Source organism: Pagrus pagrus (genome assembly GCF_965226575.1).
Source record: "Pagrus pagrus genome assembly, chromosome: 6".
Lineage (NCBI taxonomy): Eukaryota > Metazoa > Chordata > Actinopteri > Spariformes > Sparidae > Pagrus > Pagrus pagrus.
This window is the reverse complement of record NC_140190.1, coordinates 32,909,484-32,932,076: the sequence shown is the minus strand read 5'-3', so window position 1 is coordinate 32,932,076 and position 22,593 is coordinate 32,909,484. Positions and strand designations below refer to the sequence as shown.

Genomic DNA, 22,593 nt, shown 5'->3' with positions numbered 1-22,593 from the left:
GTGTCGAAGTGAATAATGGTGACAAAAAACAAACAAAAAGACAATTATTAAGTGAGTCCACTAGTCGTTTGCCACAACATGGACTCCAATGTTATCTCTGTGGGGTATTGTGCAAAATCAAAGTATTTATGTCTACTAAAAGTGCTTACTTTTGCCACTGATGATAGACCTTTTTGATTAACCAGAAACAGCTGCTTGTAAAAGCCACCGAACTTCATTTGCAGAAACAGTGATTTTATGACCTTAGACCCTGCTTCATCAAGCTCAACAGAAGAAGAAAATACTCACCAAAACAAAATAGTTCACAATGCCACTATAGCAACAATCACCAACTGTGGTTGGTTGGTATTTCACATTTAAGGCTCCAGACTACAGAGTATGGTGAGCATCAGGAGGCCTAACTGACAGGTACATATAAGTTGGTGGTAATAGTGAGTGTGAGAGAACTACTATGAAAGGGCCATGCCAGAGTAAGCAAGAGTAGGATAAGGAGAAAGATGGGTGTTGTGGATAATGGTATTCTTATGGAGATACATTGCCTGTGGGTGCAGCAGAGACCACTGACTGAATGCAATGTTAATCTCAAAACCCAATATTTGCAATGTGTTAACTTAAACTAACAATGTAAGACATTGACAAATTTAAGACAGTTTAAAAATGTTAAACCAATTTGCCTAAATGACCATATTTTACGCCATTTAGGTATCCTGATGGAAGACAACTTCTACCATGTTTGAGTGGGCTGCGTAGTTAAATCATTAAGTCAGTCATTTAAATCAGTTTGATTATGGTTTATATTTCCGACTTTGTTGTGCTGTAGATCCCTAGTCTGTACAGAGTGTTTTTATTTTCAAAAGTGATCGTATGCACTATGCTATTTCGCTGTCTGACTTACTGTTTGGTTCGATATGCTCCATGCAGCTTGATGCAGCTGCTGTCTGCTTACGTCAAAAATAGATTCAGTGCATATTCTTTGCAGAGCAGAGAGCTGCTTCTGGGGTGCTGCTGAAATGCATTGTGGAAACACAAGCATTGTCTAACATGGCAGCCAGAGCCAATCATGGCTGTAATGTGGCGCAGACTTGCCCAGTGGAATCTTCCGGGTAGGGTACATTCAGACCAAATCAAGCGTTGCGGCGAAACACTGCAGGTTGGTGGGACGGTGTGGGAGCGTCACTCCATGGTCCATGTGTGCGATGTGTTGGGAACCCCTGCTGATCAGTTTGCAGAAAGGCGAAGCTGCTATGTTGTTGTGCTACTAGCATCCTGCACCTACTAGTGATTGTCCTCATCGATGAATTAAAAATAACACTAAAGTCACTGTGACATTACTGTCATTACTGTGTTTTAAACTGGGGGACAGAACCTAACCCAAGTGAAACTTAACGCTACACTGAGAAATGTCTGTTGTGTTCCCTCTGTAGTATTAAATCCATGCTTAATAACATGCCCTGCTACTGACCCGTTCTACTCTGCTTATGATCTCTGGTCATGCCTCTGCCACAGTAGGTTAAACATGCCGGTCCTGCAGTGACCGTTGGCATCAAGAGCTGTGTTTTAAAGTGGTGCCCGATGCCAAATGTGAATACACACATTACTTGAATATACACAGTACGTTACTCCACTGTGGCTTCAGTCATAGTCTGATAGGCAGCTTATGTGATTGGCCACCGGATCGTGACGTCAGGCTACATTTCTTCAACTTTTCCGCTGCAGCTGAATGTGTTTTTTGCAGAACCACCTGCGGCCCGCACCGCCACAGCCAAAACGGACTACCCTCATTAAAATTAATAGGGAAACCTGCGTTTTCACCGCAACACTGGATCCTATGTGGATTCAGCCTTACTCTTCCCCAGCAGTTCCAAGACCACAGCATTATTGCCGTTAAGTCTTGAAGGTCAAGTCCCGTCTCAGAATACAGACAGGTTTTGTTTCAGTTTGTTCTTTTTTGATCTATTACTAAAAATCTTCCAAAAAAACAGGACAGGATATCGGGAACTGCTCATGATACAGAGCTATCCTGTACATCTAGTCACCCTAGTGCTGAGCCACTACAAAGAGAGAGACAACAGTCTGTGGTGAGTACAGAGTTTAGTGAGAGTTTGACCTGAATTCAAAGACACAACCGCACACACCCTGGGTATGTGCTGTTAGCTTATGGCTAATTTACAGTAAAGTTATCTGGCAGTTTTCGGGTGAATAAACACGCACAATGTAATTTAACAATGTAACATAACATTCCAAATTCCCTCTGACATCAACAACATGCTGCTCCTGTGCACCTTTCAAATTACCCTTGTGCATCTGCAGAGGTGAGCTAACTTTTACCAAATTGAAGTACGTACAAACTGAAGAAAATTCTTGACTGCATCTTCACGTCCTTAATATTTAATCAATATAGTCTAGTACCTACCTAAAGTTGAGCTACATGGTTTAAGAGCTGCAAGTTACCATGCTGACCAGACAATACTAACAAGGAAGGTTGCCAATAAGCTAGAATATTATTCACTCACACTAAAGATAAAGAGGATCTAAGTAGAGGTGGGTAGAGTAGCCAAAAACTGTATTCAAGTAAAGGTAAAGATAACAAGGCTGCCCAACGACTGACAGCAGTTCAAGTCACACAAGTGGATTTTTAAAGGACACCTGGGAATATTTCCAGCTGTTTTGTGAGTCAAAAGCTGCACATTTTTTAAGAACAGCGGACATTTCCAGCGTTTCTTGGGCAAGCAAATCAGTTATTTTAAGCCATGACCATGATGTTTTCCTGACCCTAACTAAGTGGTATTTGTGCCAAAACCTGAGCAGAGCTTAAGCACACTGTTGTGACAAGAGAAAAATGGAAAATTCAACCTATAGGAAGTAAAGTTGACAAAACTTTCTTTTTTCTGTCCTTTTGCAGTGACACACTTCGCTAACAACTTTTATTTTGGTGATTTGGTTGAAATCAGCTTGCATTTATTATTTGTGCCCAGCCTGCCAGATTTAATTTAATTGTGGATATGTTCTTTTTTATGTCATTCAAAAACATGACGTCAATGTAGCGAAGAAAACGAGTGCCAGAGTTATTCAATCATAATCAACTCACAATCCCACACCTTTTTTCCTATATTCTTTCTTCCCATCTCTAGTTTTCTATTCTCCCACCTTTGAGTGTCAGTCCAAATGTTTCTGTTTTGAGTCATTTGTGTGATTTTACTTGGTTCATCAAAATAAGTTGTGAATGGAGATTTATTGTTGCACCAATAAGCAGACTCATTAGAATGCTGCAGCTATATAACAACAAAACATTGACTCAACACTACCAACAATGCCGATGGGTTACCATGGCTACACAGTGAGTTCTTGAAGTGAGCTAGTCAACTTAACACTGTACAAAGTGTAAGGAGCGTGCAGAAAAGAAAGTCACACTGGTTGTGCGGCCCCTCCTACCTGGCCCTGAACGAGTAGGCTATTTGTGCCAGCGGCTGGCCCTGACTGCAGCAGTGACACTGCTGGCACTACGGCACTACACCTGGTTTTACTAATTTTACAGAACAAGTAATTACTAAAAATTTAGATCAGAGCTGGAATGATCTGATTGAGAAAAAATCGTAATTGTTTATCCAGTAAAACACAAAATGTTAGCCAGCTGAAGTCGTAGTGAAGAAGGGGAACCATTTTGGGAGTTCTGTGACATACATAGAGCTGACCTTTTGAATGCTTGTACTCACTGAGCTGGGGGTTTGATTGGCAGGGTCGCAGGCTAATGAGACCAGATCTTTTAGAGGGTCCTGGGCCAGATGAGGAGGATAGCGGATTGCTCCATGGGGAAAGTAGGAGGAGGATGGGAAATGAAGAGCTGAAGAGGGATGGGGACTGCGAGACAGACCTGGACAGAGGTAGAAAGAGAGATAGAAAGTTAAGAAGAAGAAACAAAACAGTAAATTACATTTTGTGTGTGTGTGTGTGTGTGTGTGTGTGTGCGTGTGTGTGTCTGACTTCAATCTTGGTGTTGTGTTTGTGCTGTTATTTGTTGTGTTTGGACAGATGCTTTGGCAAAATTGTTTTTAAAATTTCATGCCAATAAAGCCCCCATTGAATTGAGACTGACCGCTGTGAACAGCTATGACTGGCCGGTGGTGCTGAGTGAATGAGCCCAGTCTTGGTGAGTCTTCCTGAGGAGAGGGACTGTCCAGTTCTGCCTTCTTCACTGGGGGAGACAGACCTAAAACAGAAACAGTGTGATAGTGTGACTGCGGGCAGTTGGAAAAGTTGGATTATTATATGAAATATTTTTTTGAATAGACTTTTATGAGTGGCATAAATAACTTTGTATCTTATAAACTGTAAGTGCTAAGATTATAATACTTGGTTTATAAGTGGGCGATGGAGATACCTCAACATATGATAGCATTGACTCAATAGCGCCAGTGGCTTCCTTGGATGAAGTTGAGTGGCTTGATGGAAGCCACGCTCATCAATCCACTCAATATACAGTATATATATATATATATAAGCTACCTTAATAGGTTAACTTTGCATTCAAGTGACTTAGCCAAATCATAAACTTGGAAAGCTTCCCCCACCCTGTGGGAACTGACAGGTGTAGCCCGGTGAAAAATATACACAAATAAATAGATGTCCATAATAAATAGGTAAATGAATAAGTAAAGAAGTAGTTAAAAATACACAATTTGTCATTGTGTTGTAAAATGTGGAGTCCATGGTTAAAAAATGGTACAAATGCTGAAAATGATTAGAAACATTTAAGAATGTTAAAAAGTCATAAGTACTTTATTTCTTTTGATTGTTACTAATGTGAGAAATATTTTGAGTCACATGGGTTTGCTTATCAATTAACCAACGTGACATGGGACATGCAGAGAGAGCATGGGTGAGAGAAAAAAAAGAGTTTGTGTGGAGGTCAGAAGTTGTACGGGAAAAGTTTGGATTTCATTATGTTTTTGATTGTCTGTTAGATAATCTGCAAAAGGACATGCTTTTGTAAGTAACAGATTTTCCACCCGAAGTTTGTTGCGCTGTTACCTGCAAGCAGCTGCTCGTTAACTAAGTGAGTGGTCAGTTAGCATTGTGGACAGACTATAGCTGCTGCAAGCTAAATCAGCTTGATATGTGGCTTAGTCTGGACTGTTTCCGCCCTGGAAACAGGAAACTACAGACAGATAGCGCTTAGAACCACCCCTGTTGATGCTCAGAGTTCCTTTGGCAGTGCTGGATAACCAACTCTATGAATGATTCCCCCCTGCTGCCATCCTGTTCATCAACAGATACCTATGGACTGCTAATCTTCCCTGAGGGACCTTGTCACCCTGGAAAAGAGATACTGCTTTGTTTGATTTTGTGCTCTTGCTTGAGTGAAGCGACCACTAATTTCTTGGTCTCTACGTTCATGAGCATCAACACAGGCAACCATTTTATCTTTTGACATATCCTTATGCCAACTTATTGTAGAGTTATTATTGTTGTGTGCATAGTGTGTCTTTTCAAGAGAAAAGCTATATAATTTGTTGGAAAATTTGAGGTTTAAAGTAAAACCTGTAATACAACACTTGTTTAGGTTAATATTTTTATTTATTTTTGCCACGTACTCAAAGTAAAAAATTACTTATTTAAATTTTAAACCAGTTTCCAGGTGTGTTTCTTATGTTATTCATATTCTTTAGACTGGTGCTTATTTACAGTGTTAAAGGGTCAGTACACTCAAATTTTCTGGTCATCATATTTGGCTGTATCTCAGAGGTGAAAGGTTTCTAGAGTGACCGTAAGTAACATAAAGTCAAACAGTTATCTACGTTGATTGACATAAAGAACTCAGGGCCCCTTCTACATATAGAGGGTAGATGGGCTACACAGGGAGTGAACAACAGTGAACAAAAAGAAAAATGAAATTTAACAAGTGTGATTTCCCATACAGAGGTCTTATAATTACTCTGCTTGAGCCGCTTATGATCCAATGGAGGGCCTCTTTCCCGGGACCGACAGAGGACACCCTTGCTGAAGACAGTTGCACCAAAAAGTTCCATCATGTCCCTATCATTAATTTACTAAGTAAATCTACCAGGTTAGTGTCATTGAGAAGAGCAAAACAGACAGAAGTATGAGGAGTCTCTAAAGTTGTTGGGGCTCCTCTGAAGGCATGCAATTTCTCCTTGAAGTTCACACACCAAATGGAGTAATGCTTCTTTTGTTTGGAAGTTGAGGAATTTTGGCAGAATGGATCTTGGTGGGGTGTGCTCCTTCGATTTGTAGAGTTGCTTGTCAAGATTTTCTCTGAGTAACTTTTCCATAAAGGCGATCATGGATGGTGACTCTTTTTCTGCTTCCTCTGGAACTCAGTGCATCCTAATGTTCTCACGCCTGGAGTGGCTCTCCTGGTCTATTATTTTGGCATCTAATTTGATCTGGAGCTTCAGCATTTTTGTTAAGAATATTATCCGTGTTCTGAATTCGCTCCTCAGCTTTCACCATTTGGACTTTACCCTCATCCAGTCTGGTGTTCATTTTCATGATATCTGCCTTTATGTGTTCAAGCTGCTCTTTATTTTCTGGCGAAAACCCTTTAGTTCTTGAAGAATCAGCTCCAAATTGGCGGTCTCACTGCGATGCATGAGCATTACTTGTTTACTTGTTTGCTAGCTGGTGACTGGCTTCGAAGCTGTCGTACAATTCTGGTTGATGTGTATTTTTCTTGCTTTTAAATCTGGTATCTAAGTGGCCCCCTTTCAGTTCAGGGGTTACAAAACTTTCTAGTCAGGAACGGTTGGGGGAGCTTTCAATATGATGCCATCTTGGATGTGTTACCCACAAGTCCAGGCTTAGGTCTTTCAATGTAATCAAGAGTGTAAGCACTGTGCTGGGTCTGCTGGAAAACGGCATTAGTGTCAGTGCACCAGCAACTCATTCACAAGGCTCAAACTATTATTGGTCAAAACCTGAAGAGTTTGAATCAGTAGAAGCAGGAAGTCAATATTGTTACGTTTCACCAAAACGGTATATCACAGCTTATCTCTGTGTGGCAGAGTGTGCTTTCAGCTGTACATACTTTTTTATCATACATATATTGTATATAGTATTCACTGCCATTTTTGCACACCAGTTCCAATGCTGTTGATTTATTTTATTTTCAGTTTTCTGCAAATATACAATTCTGATTGCATTTTATAATTCTACGCTATGGGTCCATCTATCTAGGCTGCATATGGGCTCATGTTTGCTGATATTATTCACCATGGAAATTCTATTTAAAAATGAATAAAAATTGATGTACATCTATCTGGCTGCTATCAATTTCTGTTCTTTCTGTTCTTTGTCCTATGTGCTTAGCAACCTGCAGAAAAGGTGTTATATAAAAATCGACAAAAAGTCAATATTTCAGTCATGCTCTTGCTTTAGTGATAAATGCTGTTGGGGCACTGAACATTTTAGGCCTTTTTCTTGTTCAAATTCTTATACACATTTATTCTTATGTATATGTTCTCTTATTCTTGTATAATGTTACCTCCTTCCATGTCATCAGTCCAGTTTCTGGAACTGCTGGCAGGAGAGGAAGGTGAGTGGTAATACTCCCCTCCTGGACTGTCAGCCTCTTCCTCCATAGAACCAGACTTAAGACGCTTACTCCTGTAGACACAGACACAGACACATAAACAAACACATGGGCATTTAGATCATGGTATAATGATGCACTGTGTTACATGTGTGTGTCTGTCTGCTGTAAAAGCAGCCTGTGTCTTGCACGTCATTAGTAACAGTAAACACAGTTCTAGATTTTTTTTTTAAACTATAGCCAAACATACTTCAAAACATCTGTCCAGTAGCCGTTCGCCCTTTAAGGCTCAGGATTTTTTAAGATGTTTTCCACAGAAAAATAAAATAATTTTAGATACAGATCTTTTCTCTCTAGCTATGTACTTTACTACTATGTAATTGGCTGTACAAAATGTTAAATCCCATCTAGTGTCTGCTCTTAACCATTTTGAAATTATCTGTTGATCTGAATCTGTTTTATTTTTTAAAGCAACCACCTGCCCCTTCAACCTCAACCAGCTTAACATTTTGAAGATCTCTGGTCATCTCCTGAACCTACAATACTGAATATTTTTCATTTTCAACTTACGACTGGCATTGATCCAAATACCATACTATAATTGAGAGTCATTAGGGCCCGAGCACTGACCAGTGCGAGGCCCTATTGTATTTGCTTGGATTATTTATTAGGGCCCGAGCGCTTGTCAGCGCGAGGACCTATTGTATCTGTAAGTGGAATTATTATTATTCTTCATCCTTCCAAACGATCGCATATTTGGCAGCCTGAACATACCCCAAAACCCACCAAACTCCGAACATAAGTCACATCTGAGTGCTGCTATTAGAATTCGACATGATTGGGGGTGGGTGTGGCCAGGGGACTCCATAGCGCCACCTAACGTCGAAAAAATTGCGGGCAAATCATTTTTGATCCTCATGAAATTCACAGGACTCATAGGTCTCATTGATTTAGGCACAAATTTGTTTTACTGGAACTTTTGCAACAACAGGAAGTCGGCCATCTTAAATGGCGTGCAGCGCCCCCTAATGCCTTTTCCCATTTGGTACGTACAGACAAACTCCTACAAACACCAAATTTTGCACATCCATCACCAGTCACGAACATTGATATCTGATATGGGTCTAGGCCTTTTAAGTGCAAAGATGGTACCACAGTGCCCCCCTCGAGATTGAAGGGGGCGCTTAAGCTTGAAGCCCCGCCTCCTACATGCACATACATGAACGAAATTTGGTATGCATATGTATCATGACCAGACGCATAAAACAAGTATCAACACCTACACCCTCAGTCCAACAGGTAGTCCGCCATCTTGATTCGAAGTTCAGATTTCGCCGCCGTTTTGACCCATTTCCTGCCTCGTACTTTAACGAACTCCTCCTACAGATTTAACACCGCAGACTTCACATTCACTCAGTCTCATCCTAAGACCTTGGAGATGCAAAGTTATCATAAACCTTTTGCCTCCGTTACACTTGATGGCCGTGGCGGTGTGGTCAATTTCGATCCCTCGCCATAAGAAGGAAGTCCTTATAACGTCAACATACAATTTCCCATCTATACCAAATTGGTCACACATGTAGAGGGGTTCAGCCTGAATACGTCTATGCATCAATACTGTGTTAAGTGAAAAGACAAACATACATGAACGCAATTCGGTATACACATGTATCATGGCCAGACACACAAAATACCTCCAGGCACCAAAACCCTCAGTCCAACAGGAAGTCGGCCATTTTCACTCAAAGTCGATCCTTCGCCATAAAGCAAGAGGTCCTTATAACTTCAACATACAATTTCCAATCTACACAAAATTGCTGACACATGTAGAGGGGTTCGCCCTGAATACGTCTATGCATCAATACTGTGTCATATCTATAGCGCCCCCTAACGCCGGGTCATGTGAACAACAACTTTCTCCGATCTTCATGAAATTTCCAGGACTCATAGGTCCCATCCATTTAGACATGAATTAATTTTGTGGAACTTCTCGCCCCAACAGGAAGTCGGCCATCTTGGATTGCGTGCGGCCATTGTCATTTTTCAAACATACAATTTCCCATCTACTCCAAATTCGTCACACATGTACAGGGTTTTGTCCTGAATGCGACTATGCATCAATACTGTCTCATATCCATAGCGCCACCCACTGGACACAGGAAGTCACTGCAAATTTCACTGTTGTGTTTTGGGTGACATGTATCCTATTTAACTAGGATGCGCACGCCCTCCGATGGCGCCACAGCCCGACGTACGTGGGTTGAGGGCCCGTTCATCACTGCTTGCAGTTTTATTTTTTTTTATGTCTGATTATCTATTTTTTACCATTTCATCACTGATTTAATTTTACATAAATACATACATACAACGGTTACAGATGTTTGCAGTATACCTAAAAAGGAGCATGGATCACTGTTTGCAAGTCCTAATGCCGCCAAAGTCATGGGATTGGCGTGCCTTAGCTCTCTCTCTCCAGAGAAGTCAGGTATGACATCAGGTATGCAGTAATCTTATAATGCTGATGTGCTGTTTGGCATTAGCATGTTAATACTAGCTATCTAGCTGTGCAATCATCTTTCATGCTTCTTGCAGCCAGTGTGCTCTACATGATCAAGTGACAATCGAATGTAGGGATACATTATGATCTCTTTTCTTTATTACAACTTAACTAATTAATTTACTATAATAATTTTAGAGCCATGTCATAACAGTAGCTCCAATAAGGAATAGGGCAGTGGGTGATGAGTGATGAGTGTGCGTGGACATTGTGTGGGCAAGCCAATAACTCATTACAGACAAAGACCCTAATCAAGTAGAAACAGCTCACAAGGCCAAGCAGCCATTATATCATTCAGCGACACGTTAGCTTCATTTAACGAATGGAGGATGTTAGCCAAGCTGATGTCAATCATGGACAACACAACACCTCTCAACCCCTGCATCAGACTGTGGAAGCCTTCAGCAGCTCTTTCAGCAGCAGACTCTTACACCCACTGTAAGAAGGAGCGCTACTGCAGATCATTCATCCCCACAGCCATTAGACTGTTTAACTCAAGCACTACCTGAAAAATCACTTTCCACTCACTGTAAATATCTTATTCTCTAAGTCTGATTCTTTTTCCTGTACTTGTTGCATCTTGAGCTGTTGTAACAAGTGATTTTCCCCATTGTGGGATAAATAAAGCCTATCTAATCTAATCTAACTCACTAGTAAGGAGTGAGGGACTCTCTTACTTCTACAATTTAGTTGCCTCAAAAATAGTACAAAAAAAAGTTTTTAAGGCCATCAGCCGCCTAGTAATTAGACCGGCCCTACCGAGCTGCTGTTTCTGCCACCTCTGCAGAGGACTGTAGGAGTATTTTAAACTATTTTGTTAGAAAGATAGAAAATATTAAAGCATCTGTTATTCCTGCTGGTTTACTTCTACCGTCAGTTGAGCCCCTGCCCTCTACCGGACTATTGGATGAGTTTTCATCCATAACCCTTAGAGGTTTGGCCGACATTTATCCAGTAGTGCAAACGTGACATACTTGTAAGACCCATTCATCTTGCCTGGTCCCGGACTATTTTAAACAGGCCTGTATCCAAGAAACCACATCTTAGAAATAACAGAAGGAAACAATATATTTGACAAATTCCAATCTGGTTTTAGAAAGAACCATAGTATGGAAACAGCCTTTGTTAGACAAACAAGTTTAATAAGTGCAGACTCTGGTCCGATGATACGGTTAATTGTGCAATTTTACTCAACAGACTAAGAAACTAGATTGGCCTATAGGGAAACTGTTCTTAACTGTTTTTCATCCTGCCTATCAAACAGAGTATTCAGAGTCACTGTGGACAACTTGACTTCCTCAGCAGTTTTAATGTTATGTGGCGTCCCACAGGGCTCAGTCCTTGGCCCTATTTTATATCATATTTGTTGCTCCTTGGCCATGTTATCTGCCACTGTACCCCTGTAATGACTCTCAGTTATATCTTTCATTTAGCCCTAAAAACTGTAATAACCTCGATTATTTGCACTGCTGCCTTGGTGCCATGAAGGATTAGATGTCTTCCAATTTCCAACAGGGTTAGGGTTAGGCCACCTTGGACCACAAAAAACCTGGGTGTTGTTTTTCACCAGAATCACAACTTCAATCAACACATTAACAATCTTGTTCAAACATGTCATTTAAAAGGCAGAAATAATAAGTCAAACCAATGCTACCCAAAAAAGATAGTTGAACAACTTATCCACATCCTTTTTTTCTCCTGCCTAGACTACTGTAACTCATTACTGAGTACTTACTCATTTGCCTTAACAATACAGCAGTTAGCCATCAACACTTGGTAGAAGGTAGAAGTTGAAACACTCGACGTTGGGGCTACATCACTCTGATCCTGGCCGAATTGCACAGGCTACCAATCCATTACAGAATTAATTTTAGTATTTTACTGATTACTTTTAAATCCCTACGTGGTCTGGAGTGATGTATTCCTCCTGGCCAAATTTGCCTCATACATGGTAAAAAAAAACAGTAAAGACCTTGATGATGCTGTATTGTGAACAATACTTTTTTGGCAACAGGAAATCACATTTTTCACTAACACTAACAGCCCCTGCAGTTAGTTTGATGTGCATCCATGAAATTTGGTGCAACATAATTATCACACTTACATCTACAAAAAAGTCATTTGAATTTTTCTTCTCACTTTTGTCGATTTGCACGTGTTTATCGTGTATTTTATCACAGTCCTCCTACAGCTTTTACCCGATCAACTTAAAATTCTCAATCGTCAATCTTAACACTGTTTTGATGAAAAATTATTAATAGCTTGAGTTTTCATTATACGGCTTGGCCATAGCTTAACGGGTAATATGAATAGCCCTTTTCACACAGAGATTCTGCAATATCGACACAAAGAAGGCTTGCCTTTATGCCGCCTTTGTTTGTTCACACTGAACCAAGCGGTGCTGGCATAAAGCCACTCTACTGTGTCATTTCATACAGCATGCCGGCTTTGCCAAAAGAGGCATGACAGTACACATCATAAAGTCGAGATTTGGTGGAGCAGAGGCAGAACGAACCTGTCCCCCCATTCCGCCTCTTTAACTCTCATACAGGTAGCAAGATTCCCGCCTTGAAAAGGCAGTGTGAATGGAACTTATGATTCACCATAAAAGAGGTTGTTGTTGTAGCTCGACTGTACATGAGTGAATCTGCAACAGACTTCCCACATCATTTCCACGTTGATGCAGTAGCAAGGAATTATTCACCATTAAACGGGAAGTTGTTTGAACTTCTGTGTAAATGTTCCAATTTTTCCAAAGTTTCACATGTTTGATCAGAGTTCCGCCCAAAAACACTTCTACATGCCAATTAGAAGGTATAATCATTGCGCCACTGACTGGCAACAAGAAGTAGGCCTTGTCTGACAATCATTGTTTCATTTACAGAAAATTTTCATGGTGCAGTCTCTCCTTGACATCCTTAAATGTAATTAGCCTGTTTTGTCTAGTATCACATAATGGACAAAGTTATATTGATAAGTAACAGTAGCAGTAAAACATGGGAATTCAGCTTTCCACCTATGAATTGTTATTCCCTGTTGCCTGGTTTTGCAATTTACTTTGTTATAACATCCACAAATAGCATAAAAGTCTGGCATTTCATTTTGTGAAGAGACGCCTCTCACAGTCCAGAATGCCACATAGTTTTCCCCTCCAAAGTCGATATCAAATTTTTGCCTTGGGAATAAATTCATTTTATTGATTCATCTGTTCATTTCCACAAGAGGCAATACCTCTTCAGTCGTCTATTAGTGGTTTGGTTTTGTCAGTGTCCGACCTAAAACAAATCACTGTTACATTTGCCCCTGCATGTGGGGGCAGACGTAACATTTTTTGTGTTTCAATGAATGTTGTGACTCTAACCTTTATTGTTAATAAATCTGATGACTGTTAACAAGTAGAACACAGATTCAAGTTACCCGCATAACAATTGTATCCAAATAGTTCATGGGGTTTTTGAAAAATTGTTACAATTGTCCTGGTCTCTCCCTCTGCGTGATGTCCCTTTGGCAGATGCAGACAATACAAAATACAACCAATATTTAGCTTATCAAAATGTATACGCTCATTGGGCAAAAAAATACCTCATCAACAGTTTGCTTTGCATGCACATAATTAAAGCGTCACCTTATTGGCTTATCATATTGGCAGTAATGCTCATTTCAGGCTAATGCGCTGATATTTCATCTTACAGCCTTTATTGTGTGGCTGTGCATCATCAGAAAAAACCTACTAAAATAAATACATTATATATATATATATATATATATATATATGGACTAATAGTTGGACTAATATTATAATATTGTGAGACAGTGAAGAGAAATGTATATATAATAGTAGATATATACAAAAGTAGTGCAGCAAAAATGAGATTGCGTTTCTCCGGGATCCCATACACGAACACAATAAATACACACAATATATTACTATAATAATTAAAAACTAAAACTATGACTAAGGCTCATGAAGTGCAGTAGTGCGCATGCTCCAGATCAGCAGTTCAGCAATCTAACAGCTTCTGGAAGGAAGCTGTTGATTAGTCTGTTTGTTCGGCCTTTTAGACTCCGGAACCATTTTCCTGATGGGAGCAGTTCTAAGAATGTGTGGAGAGGGTGGAAGGGGTCCCTGACGATGTTCAGTGCCCTGCTCCTGCAGCGGCTTAGGAAGAGTTCTTGGACAGAGGGGAGGGAAACTCCAATGACCATCTCAGCTCCTCTAACTATTCTCTGCAGGGCTTTTTTGTCTGACATACTGCAGCTGGAGTATCATGTCAAGATACAATATGTCAGAACGCAAGCTTTGATTGATTGATTGATTGATTGATTGATTATCATTAGTAACGGTCGCTTCCACAAGTATGCAGTTACCTATAGTTCCCTCAAACAATGTAACGAAGGTGCGCATTAGAGGGGATTTAGAAGTGAGTATATGCAATGCTGACTGAAAAATATGCAGTTACACATCTTTAGTTTATTTAACTTAGTTCACAGAAGATCTGTTTAAGTTAAATATGAGCCGTAGCAGTCATATTAACATAGCGTTAGACTACATACATCCGCTTCCTATGGAGAGAACCAGCCGAAGTAAGGAAAGCGCCACTCTGCCATTGCTGAGCACATTGTTGTCAAACGGGTATAAAAATCCCTTCATCAGGATTTTACTGTCATCATCAGGATTTAAGCACTCTGCTGCCACCTAGCATCTTCAGTTATCAAGTGCAGCCCCCCCCCCTTTTACTGCCACGGCGTCATCGTGGTAATGCAGTGGCAAGCACATCATATGAAAGGATTGTCATCTGTATGCCCCCTTCTACTGAAGCGCAATTAACCCATGATAGAGATGCACATATCAACATTGGAAAAGGAACTGTGGGGTTTGGACCGAGTGCAGCAGACTGCAAGGATCTTCACCAGAGGCATCTGCCGAGCAACCAGCCAGACCAGTGAGACAAAATATCACCGAAAGCACTGTGACCGCCCCAGAAAGAGGGTAAAAAGAAGTGGCATCAGAGCTAAGCTGACGCGACTTGAACCAAGAGCAGTTCCTCTACCAAGTCTTCTTCTAATGTGCTAATGCTAATGTCTTTTCGCAGGAGAATAAAGTGGATGAGGTGCGACTGAGGCTCACTCAGCAATGGGAAATCTTCTCTTCACAGAGACGTGGTTAACCCCTAACATCCCAGATCAAGCTACTGTACTCGAAGAATATATCGAAGACATCATATGTCAGCACATGTGTTGATGACGTGGTAATCACAAAGACAGTAAGATCCCTCCCCAACCCGAAGGCCTGGATGAATGGAGAGGTGAGGCCCATGAAGGCTGATTGGAAAAACTGAACACTCTGGGCTTCAATGCAGACCCTAGAGAGTTTGGATTGGCAGTCACACCTCCTCTCCTCTGCGTTAGTGCTTAGCACCAGAGCCCCCCAGGGCTGGGTGCTCAGCCCCCTCCTGTTCACACTGTACAACCATGACTGCACTACCAGACATCAGGAGAACTCACTTCACTATTGTCTGCACATGACACCACCATCATCAGCCGCATTACAAACAATGATGAGAGTACACATTTGGAAGAAATCAACAATCTTGCAGAGTGGTGCACAGCGAATAGTCTACTACTTAACGTCAGCAAAACCACGGAGCTGATTGTTGATTTTAGAAAAAAGGAGGCAACCCCTACAGTGGGTGATAAAAACCAGAATAGGTTTTGGTATTATATATATATATATAATGGTACCCATCTACAGAGCATCAGTTACATCGGTGAAGTGAGATGTCTGCACAGAGCCCAAAGGATACTAAGAGACAACACCAGAAGTATCTCCTGCCATACCACCAGACTATGGAGCAGCTTCATTCCCCAGGCTCTGAGACTCTGAACTCATCCTCAACACTCCATTATCTAAAATAGATGTAGCAGGACTCAATAATTATTTTATTTTTTAAACCCTTGTTAAGAAAATGACAATAAATTTACCTTGTACCTTGTAAATACTATTCTTTTGCTTACTTAGGTATGTCTTGTTAGTATTAGCATGAGTTAAATGGGACAATATGGAATTTCTTTGGACTATTATCAATATAATGAAACTATATGACATGGTTATATAAATATAATAATAAGACTGATAATAATAATGATATGGTTGTTCAACTGGATATGTCCAATGAAGGTTTATTATTTATTTTTATATGTTTTTTAGAAACTGTTTTCTCTTTGCACTAGAAGCAAACTTCTGAACTGGAGTCCTTTCAGAGCCATATTCAGATGCCTTCACACTAGTGTAGGAAGCACAGACCCTCCTCACTGCACTGGACTAAAACAACCACAACCACCGGCCAGTGCATGTCAACCACAAAGGCTTAGTCTCATGAGACAACTTTTGAAAACATTAAATTTCATCTTTTGGTAGCCTGATAAAATATGAGAAGTCAACAAGTTCACTAGAGAATGGTGCCAACATTGAGGTAAAGCTGCCTTGGTGGATTCTCTCTTACATTTCTCTCTCCATACAGGACATGACTTCAGCCACATAAGCAAGTGGGAGGAAGAAAATAAGTGAGAGTGTGGCTTAGAGGGGAGTTTGAGGTAGTGAATTGACACAAAGGAACAAAGACCACAGTTTTTAATTGATTCTAAGAGGTGCTTTTCTTTGTAGCCAACATAGATTCCAAAAGGTTCAGGGTGTGTGTCTCTAATTCTGCACGTGCAAAAGCTTGGTACAGTATCAAGCTCACCGGCCTCCATCACCCTTCCTAGTAAAGCCTACTCTCTATTCCAGGCTTGTTGTGCTAAATGTGCGACCCAACTTAACTCAGCTTCCTGGCATCAATGACTAGCTAACGTTAGCTGCATGCTTGTGCGTATGCATGTGCGTGCCTTGTGACAATCTGCCTGGGTGCAAGTAAGCAGTAATAACCTGTTGTGTAATTTCATTGATCTGGGCAATTCTCTAGTAATCAGATGGAATGGAATTGATATTGAATCACAGAATCAGCACTCTGATGCATTTTCGACAAGGTTAAAGTTAGGGGTTCTGAACTAATAATTTTAAAAACATGGGTGGAACTCATATGATCACTAAAAGGCCCATGGTTCAGCCACAGACTCATGTCTCCTCCCAAACCACAATGAGCCTCTGCCAGTCATTTGTGCCCGTAGCTATCTGACTTCACAGCCAAAGCTTGACCCCCACATGAGACCTTTAAGACCTGCACCGTCTGTTCTCACTTTGGACCTTTATCGTGCACATGGACTCACACATTTTTTCATTCATATATTAATTCATATTCATACATTAAATCTCAGAACTACATTATGGTCGCTAATGCAGGAAGTTGTGAGTGCATTTAATAGAATGGGTTACATTATTTACATTTAAATCAAATCAAATCAACTTTATTTATATAGCACCTTTCATGCAAGCATGCAGCCCAAAGTGCTTCACAGAGCAAGATGAAAACAACACAGACAAAAAGTAGCAACAGCAACAACTTGCAAGGTTAAAGTAGAAATTACAACAATAAAACAATAAAGCAATAAAAACGATAACAACAGTAAAGCAATAAAGCAATAAAAGCCTAAAAAAAATGTAATTCGATAAAAGCCATAAAAGAAATAAAACACAGGGGATAGAAATATTAAGAACACCAATGAATAGAACTTAAAAGCTAGGGCAATGAATGATGAGTCACCTTAAGTAAAAGCCAGGCTAAAAATATATGTCTTAAAGTTTATTTTAAAAATGTCCACAGAGGTAGAGTCTCTGAGATCCTCAGGCAGATTGTTCCAGAGACTAGGGCCACAGTGGCTAAAGGCAGACTACCAATGCGTTTTTGCAAGAATCCTAGGGACGACTAGGAGACCGGCTCCAGAGGAGCTGATCTAAAAAGCATGTCTGAGAGATAGGCTGGTGCCATGACATTCAGTGATTTAAAAACTAGCAAGAGAATCTTTAAATCAATTATAAAAGGGCAGCCAATGTAATGCCTTTAATACAGGTGTTACATGTGCTCTCTGTCTGGTCTTCATTAGTAATAGGGCTGCTGCTTTCAGAACAAGTTGTAGGCGGCCAACAGCTACAAGAGAGCATTTCAATAGTCAAGTCTAGATGTTATAAAAGCATATGTTTTTCTGTGTTGGCCTGAGAAAGAAATGGTTTAACCATTGCAATGTTTCTAAGATGGTAAAATTATATTTTTAATGTTGGCTTCAAAATTGAGTTGCACTTAGTACTTGAGAAAAAGTCACTGGGGTATTTAGAAGAGGGGTTTATCAGGCTGTCGATGGTTGTAAAAAGGGCCCTCGGATTGTTTTGGTTATTATTTATAAGTTCGGAGAAGTGAGCCTGTCTGGCATTTCTCAGCACCTTATTATATTCTGAAAGGTAGTCGCACAGAATATCATAGTGAATCTGAAGTTTACTTTTCCTCCATCTATGCTCGGCTTTCCGACAATTTCTTTTAAGTTTGTTAACGGTCTCAGTTTTCCATGGTGGCTTACATTTTAAAACAGGTCTTTTTAGTTTTAGCGGCGCAACAAGGTCAATTGTTGTCTCTAATTTTGAATTAAACTCATTTACTAAGGCATCAACAGATGAAGGGAAGGTTTGTGAGGGCAACATATTCATGTGCATAATAAAACTTTCAGCCACTCTCTTTACAGTGGGTTCAATGTTCCTCTGGGGCATGGGCACTGACCCACCAAATTCAACACAATAATTCTCAGACAAAGCAACATCTCTAATTGATGACATTTCAACATTCAACCCCTTAAACCTTAAACCATCGGGCTGAGACCGCTAAGAGATCCAGAGCAGACAGAGAGGAGACGTTAAAACGTGACATTGTCATTCCCTATGTCACAGGAACATCTGAGAAACTCAGGAGGATCTTCAATAAACATCATATTCCAGTTCACTTTAAACCTACCAACACACTGAGGCAGAAACATCCATTCTAAGGACAAAACACCCAGGCATAAACAGAGTAATGTAGTTTATGCTGTTCAATGCAGCCAGGACTGCACAGATCTGTACACTAGGGAGACAAAACAACATCTCCATAAACTAATGGCACAACACAGGAGGGCCAACTCCTCAAGTCAAGACTCTGCTGTCCGCTTATATCTGAGGGAGACAAATCATTCCTTTGAGGACAACAATGTAAACATCTTGACCAGAGAAGACAGATGGTTTGAAGTAGGAGTAAAGGAATCCATATGTGTCAAACTGGAACAACCGACTTTGAACAGAGGAGATGGACTACGACATTACTTATCACCCACCTACAATGCAGTACTGAGTTCTCTCCCCAGACAGCTTAACAACCATTCACACCTGGGCTCACCTAGCCCTAGCAACCCACATGAAGGCCGGTTGGATCAACGACCCACAAGTGGCCCTAACGACTCTGAAACTCAGAGCTCACACGTGTCCCCAAAGACTCTGTAAGGACACTCCCACACAGAGTTTAAAAGCCTACAACTCCCCTCCAGTTAGTTAGAACTGAAGAAGCCTCTTGGATGAGAGGTGAACCGTCTTCAAGAAACTGAAACAAGTCCAGTTGCCTACGATACAGCACTTAGAATTACCATGACCTGGATGACTGAGAACCTACATCAACATTTAGCCCCTTACTAACTACCAGATCTAAAGTATGGCCATGATTGGGGGTTGGTCCATGGACATGTTGTGTGAAGCCAAGATCTTCTAATAGATTAATAAAATCAGTAGCATTTTTGTCATTTGTGTTGTGTGCAAGTTAAAATCACCAACAATAAGAATTTTGTCATAAAGTGTATTTATAATAGATAGCTCTGTATACAGTGATAGTTAATATGGGTGACTGGCATTTAAAATAGTAGCAAGACATTCGAAAGAGCTAATATCATCAAAGGAAACATGTCTACAATCAAAGGCATTGGAAGCAATAGTAGCTACCCCCTGTTAGAGCACAATCACTACCAAATATGTATACAGAGCACATTGTCAGAATATACATGTTTATTTATACAGCATATAGATTTACAACAATCAGCCACAACATTAAAACCACTGACAGAAGGTGTGAATAACATTGATCATCTTGTTACAATGCTATGTTCTGTGGGAAACCTTGGGTCCTGGCAAAATGTGGATGCCTCTTGACACACACCACCCATCCAAACACTGTTGTGGACCAAGTACACCCCCCATGGCAACAGCACTCCCCAATGGCATTAGCCCACCCACCAGGACAATGTGCCCAAACATACCACAAAAACTGCTCGGGAACAGCTTGAGGAACACAACAAAGAGCCCAAGGCGAATGATCGAGCATCTTTGGGACGTGCCAGAACAAGTCACATGCATGGAGGCCCCACCCTGACATACAGGACCCAAGAGATCCACTACAAACATCCCCATACCAGACCATAGGTAGTTTAAATGTTATGGCTGATTGGTATATATATTACACTGTTCACCATATTTACGCACAAAAATAGCTGTTGACCTTTTGAATGCAAGACATAAAACTCACACGCGATTGTGACAGCACAAACGCACAAGCGCAATTCCTCGCACCAGAAAAGCATCACTTTACTTGATAATTACTGACACACCTTTTTCTTTGCTCCCCTCCCATTTCACAACATGTTCAAGTTTAAAAACCAAACACCTAACTTAACAGTCATCAAAACACATCTGTGAGGCTAAAGACAAAGGCACCCTGCTGCTGTAAAGGTCAGCATAAAAAAACCCCCAATTAAAATACATTTGAAAGTCAAATGAAATCGCTGCAATTATATCTTATAGATATCTTTGACTTACTATTTAGTGATTCTATTATAATCTTTAAACATATCCTTACCTTGCGAATTACCTTGTATGTCACTGTCATGGTCACCCTAAAAAAATATGTGCATGACACAACCATGCTTTTGATGCATCTCAGTTTTATCCATTTCAATTGATTTCAAGTAAATCTCATCCATCATACCCACTATCCCAGTACTCACAGGTTGTGAGGCGAGGTACAACTAAATAGGTTGCCATTTTGTCTATCACAGGGCTGACATAAAAAACATTCACACACAGGTTAATTAGAGTCACCAGTTGAACTGAACTTGCATGTCTTTTGTTGGAGAAAACCATAGCCCCTCAAGGACACTCACCAGGGCAAAGTGCATGTGTTGAAGCCAGTAGTTCATTGTGCCGCACCCACAGGTGTTGCCCCTCGGAAGACTAAATTCTCTGAAGACTGTGGCCACAATGGATTTGAGTATCTGAAGACTGAAAAGGATACAGCAATAATGTCCTCCACATTTGGGAGAAAGAAGGTTGCATTTGGTGGCTGCATTTGTGGAGCCTTTGAAATTGTCCTATTCCTTGTCAATTTATGTCTAAAACAATTAGGGGGATCCTTAAAATAGGACACGTAGAGGGGGAATTTCTTTGCCATACTAGGACATTTTGGCAGGTCTGTCTTCTTCAAAGGTTGTTTGAGGGTTGCTAACATTGGCCATTTAACCAATTGCAATGTCAATGCAGTGTGTGTGTGTGTGTGTGTGTGTGTGTGTGTGTGTGTGTGTGTGTGCGTGCGTGCGTGTGCGTGTGTGTGCGTGTGTGTGTGTGTGTGTGTGTGCGTGTGAGATTACCCGCTAGATGAGGTGCTGGCCAGAGATCGTCTGAGGCTAACTGGCTGGTTGACGGACTGGTTGAGGTCGTAGGCCAGATGACCCTGGAGCTCCCCCATAGAGAAACTAGGACCTACACCTGTGACTACTGGAGCTACACACACAGGGAGAACATGCAATGTGGTAATGATGGTCACACTGAAAACTGAATATCTTTCTTATTTTTTTTTTTTTCCATTAAGCGTTCACATCAACTTCCAATTCATAATAACAGTAACTGGAAAATCATGTTTCCCAAATTTTATGGATATAGTGTTGCATTAGGGTTGGGTGATATGGACAAAAATCCATATCACTGTATTTTCAGGCCTACTGGCAATACATGATATAAATCTTGGTGTTTTCTACTAAGTGGGCTTAATGTTCAGTTGTATGTCAAAGCCACAGATACCACAAGCAGTTTTTCAAAACGTACTGTGATCACAAGAAAATGCAAAGACAGGATTTTCTTCCCCGTATGAAAATATACAGCCACACCACATGTAAATGAAGAATTACATAAAATTAATACATAATACATCGCTATATATATAGCATGGACAGGGTGAGGGAGGGAGAGGGTAACAGTGACACTCTGTGTTGTGTATGAAATGTCTATCATAACTGCACTGCATCTTTGTAAATACATCTGTCTCACTTTCACGAAACAGACTACAACCACCCAGTAGAATAGTGACGTACTATGATTCATCTCACTCACAAACATGCACACAAACCCTCGCCTCACACAACCAAACAACTCTGTCTCACACACATGCTGTCACGGTGCTGCCGTGGCAGTTGGGGGTTTTTGTTTGTTTTTTTT

General features: G+C 40.6%; 1 protein-coding gene across 7 annotated transcripts in view; it reads right to left on the bottom strand.

The window, feature by feature from the left end:
- The window catches only part of LOC311258777 (nuclear factor 1 C-type-like), a 109,797-nt gene that overhangs the window by 30,384 nt on the left and 56,820 nt on the right, over nucleotides 1-22,593 (bottom strand). For 5 of the 7 annotated variants that reach the window (XM_084355359.1, XM_084355358.1, XM_084355360.1 and 2 more), the window contains exons 7-10: nucleotides 21,750-21,882; nucleotides 7,502-7,623; nucleotides 4,094-4,207; nucleotides 3,714-3,871 (exon numbers count right to left, since the gene is read on the bottom strand). In XM_084355359.1, coding sequence (XP_084211485.1) covers nucleotides 3,714-3,871; nucleotides 4,094-4,207; nucleotides 7,502-7,623; nucleotides 21,750-21,882 — 527 coding nt within the window. Of the gene's footprint in view, nucleotides 1-3,692; nucleotides 3,872-4,093; nucleotides 4,208-7,501; nucleotides 7,624-21,266; nucleotides 21,385-21,749; nucleotides 21,883-22,593 lie in introns of those variants that run through there. The other 2 variants (XM_084355361.1, XM_084355363.1) reach the window with 2 other exon arrangements.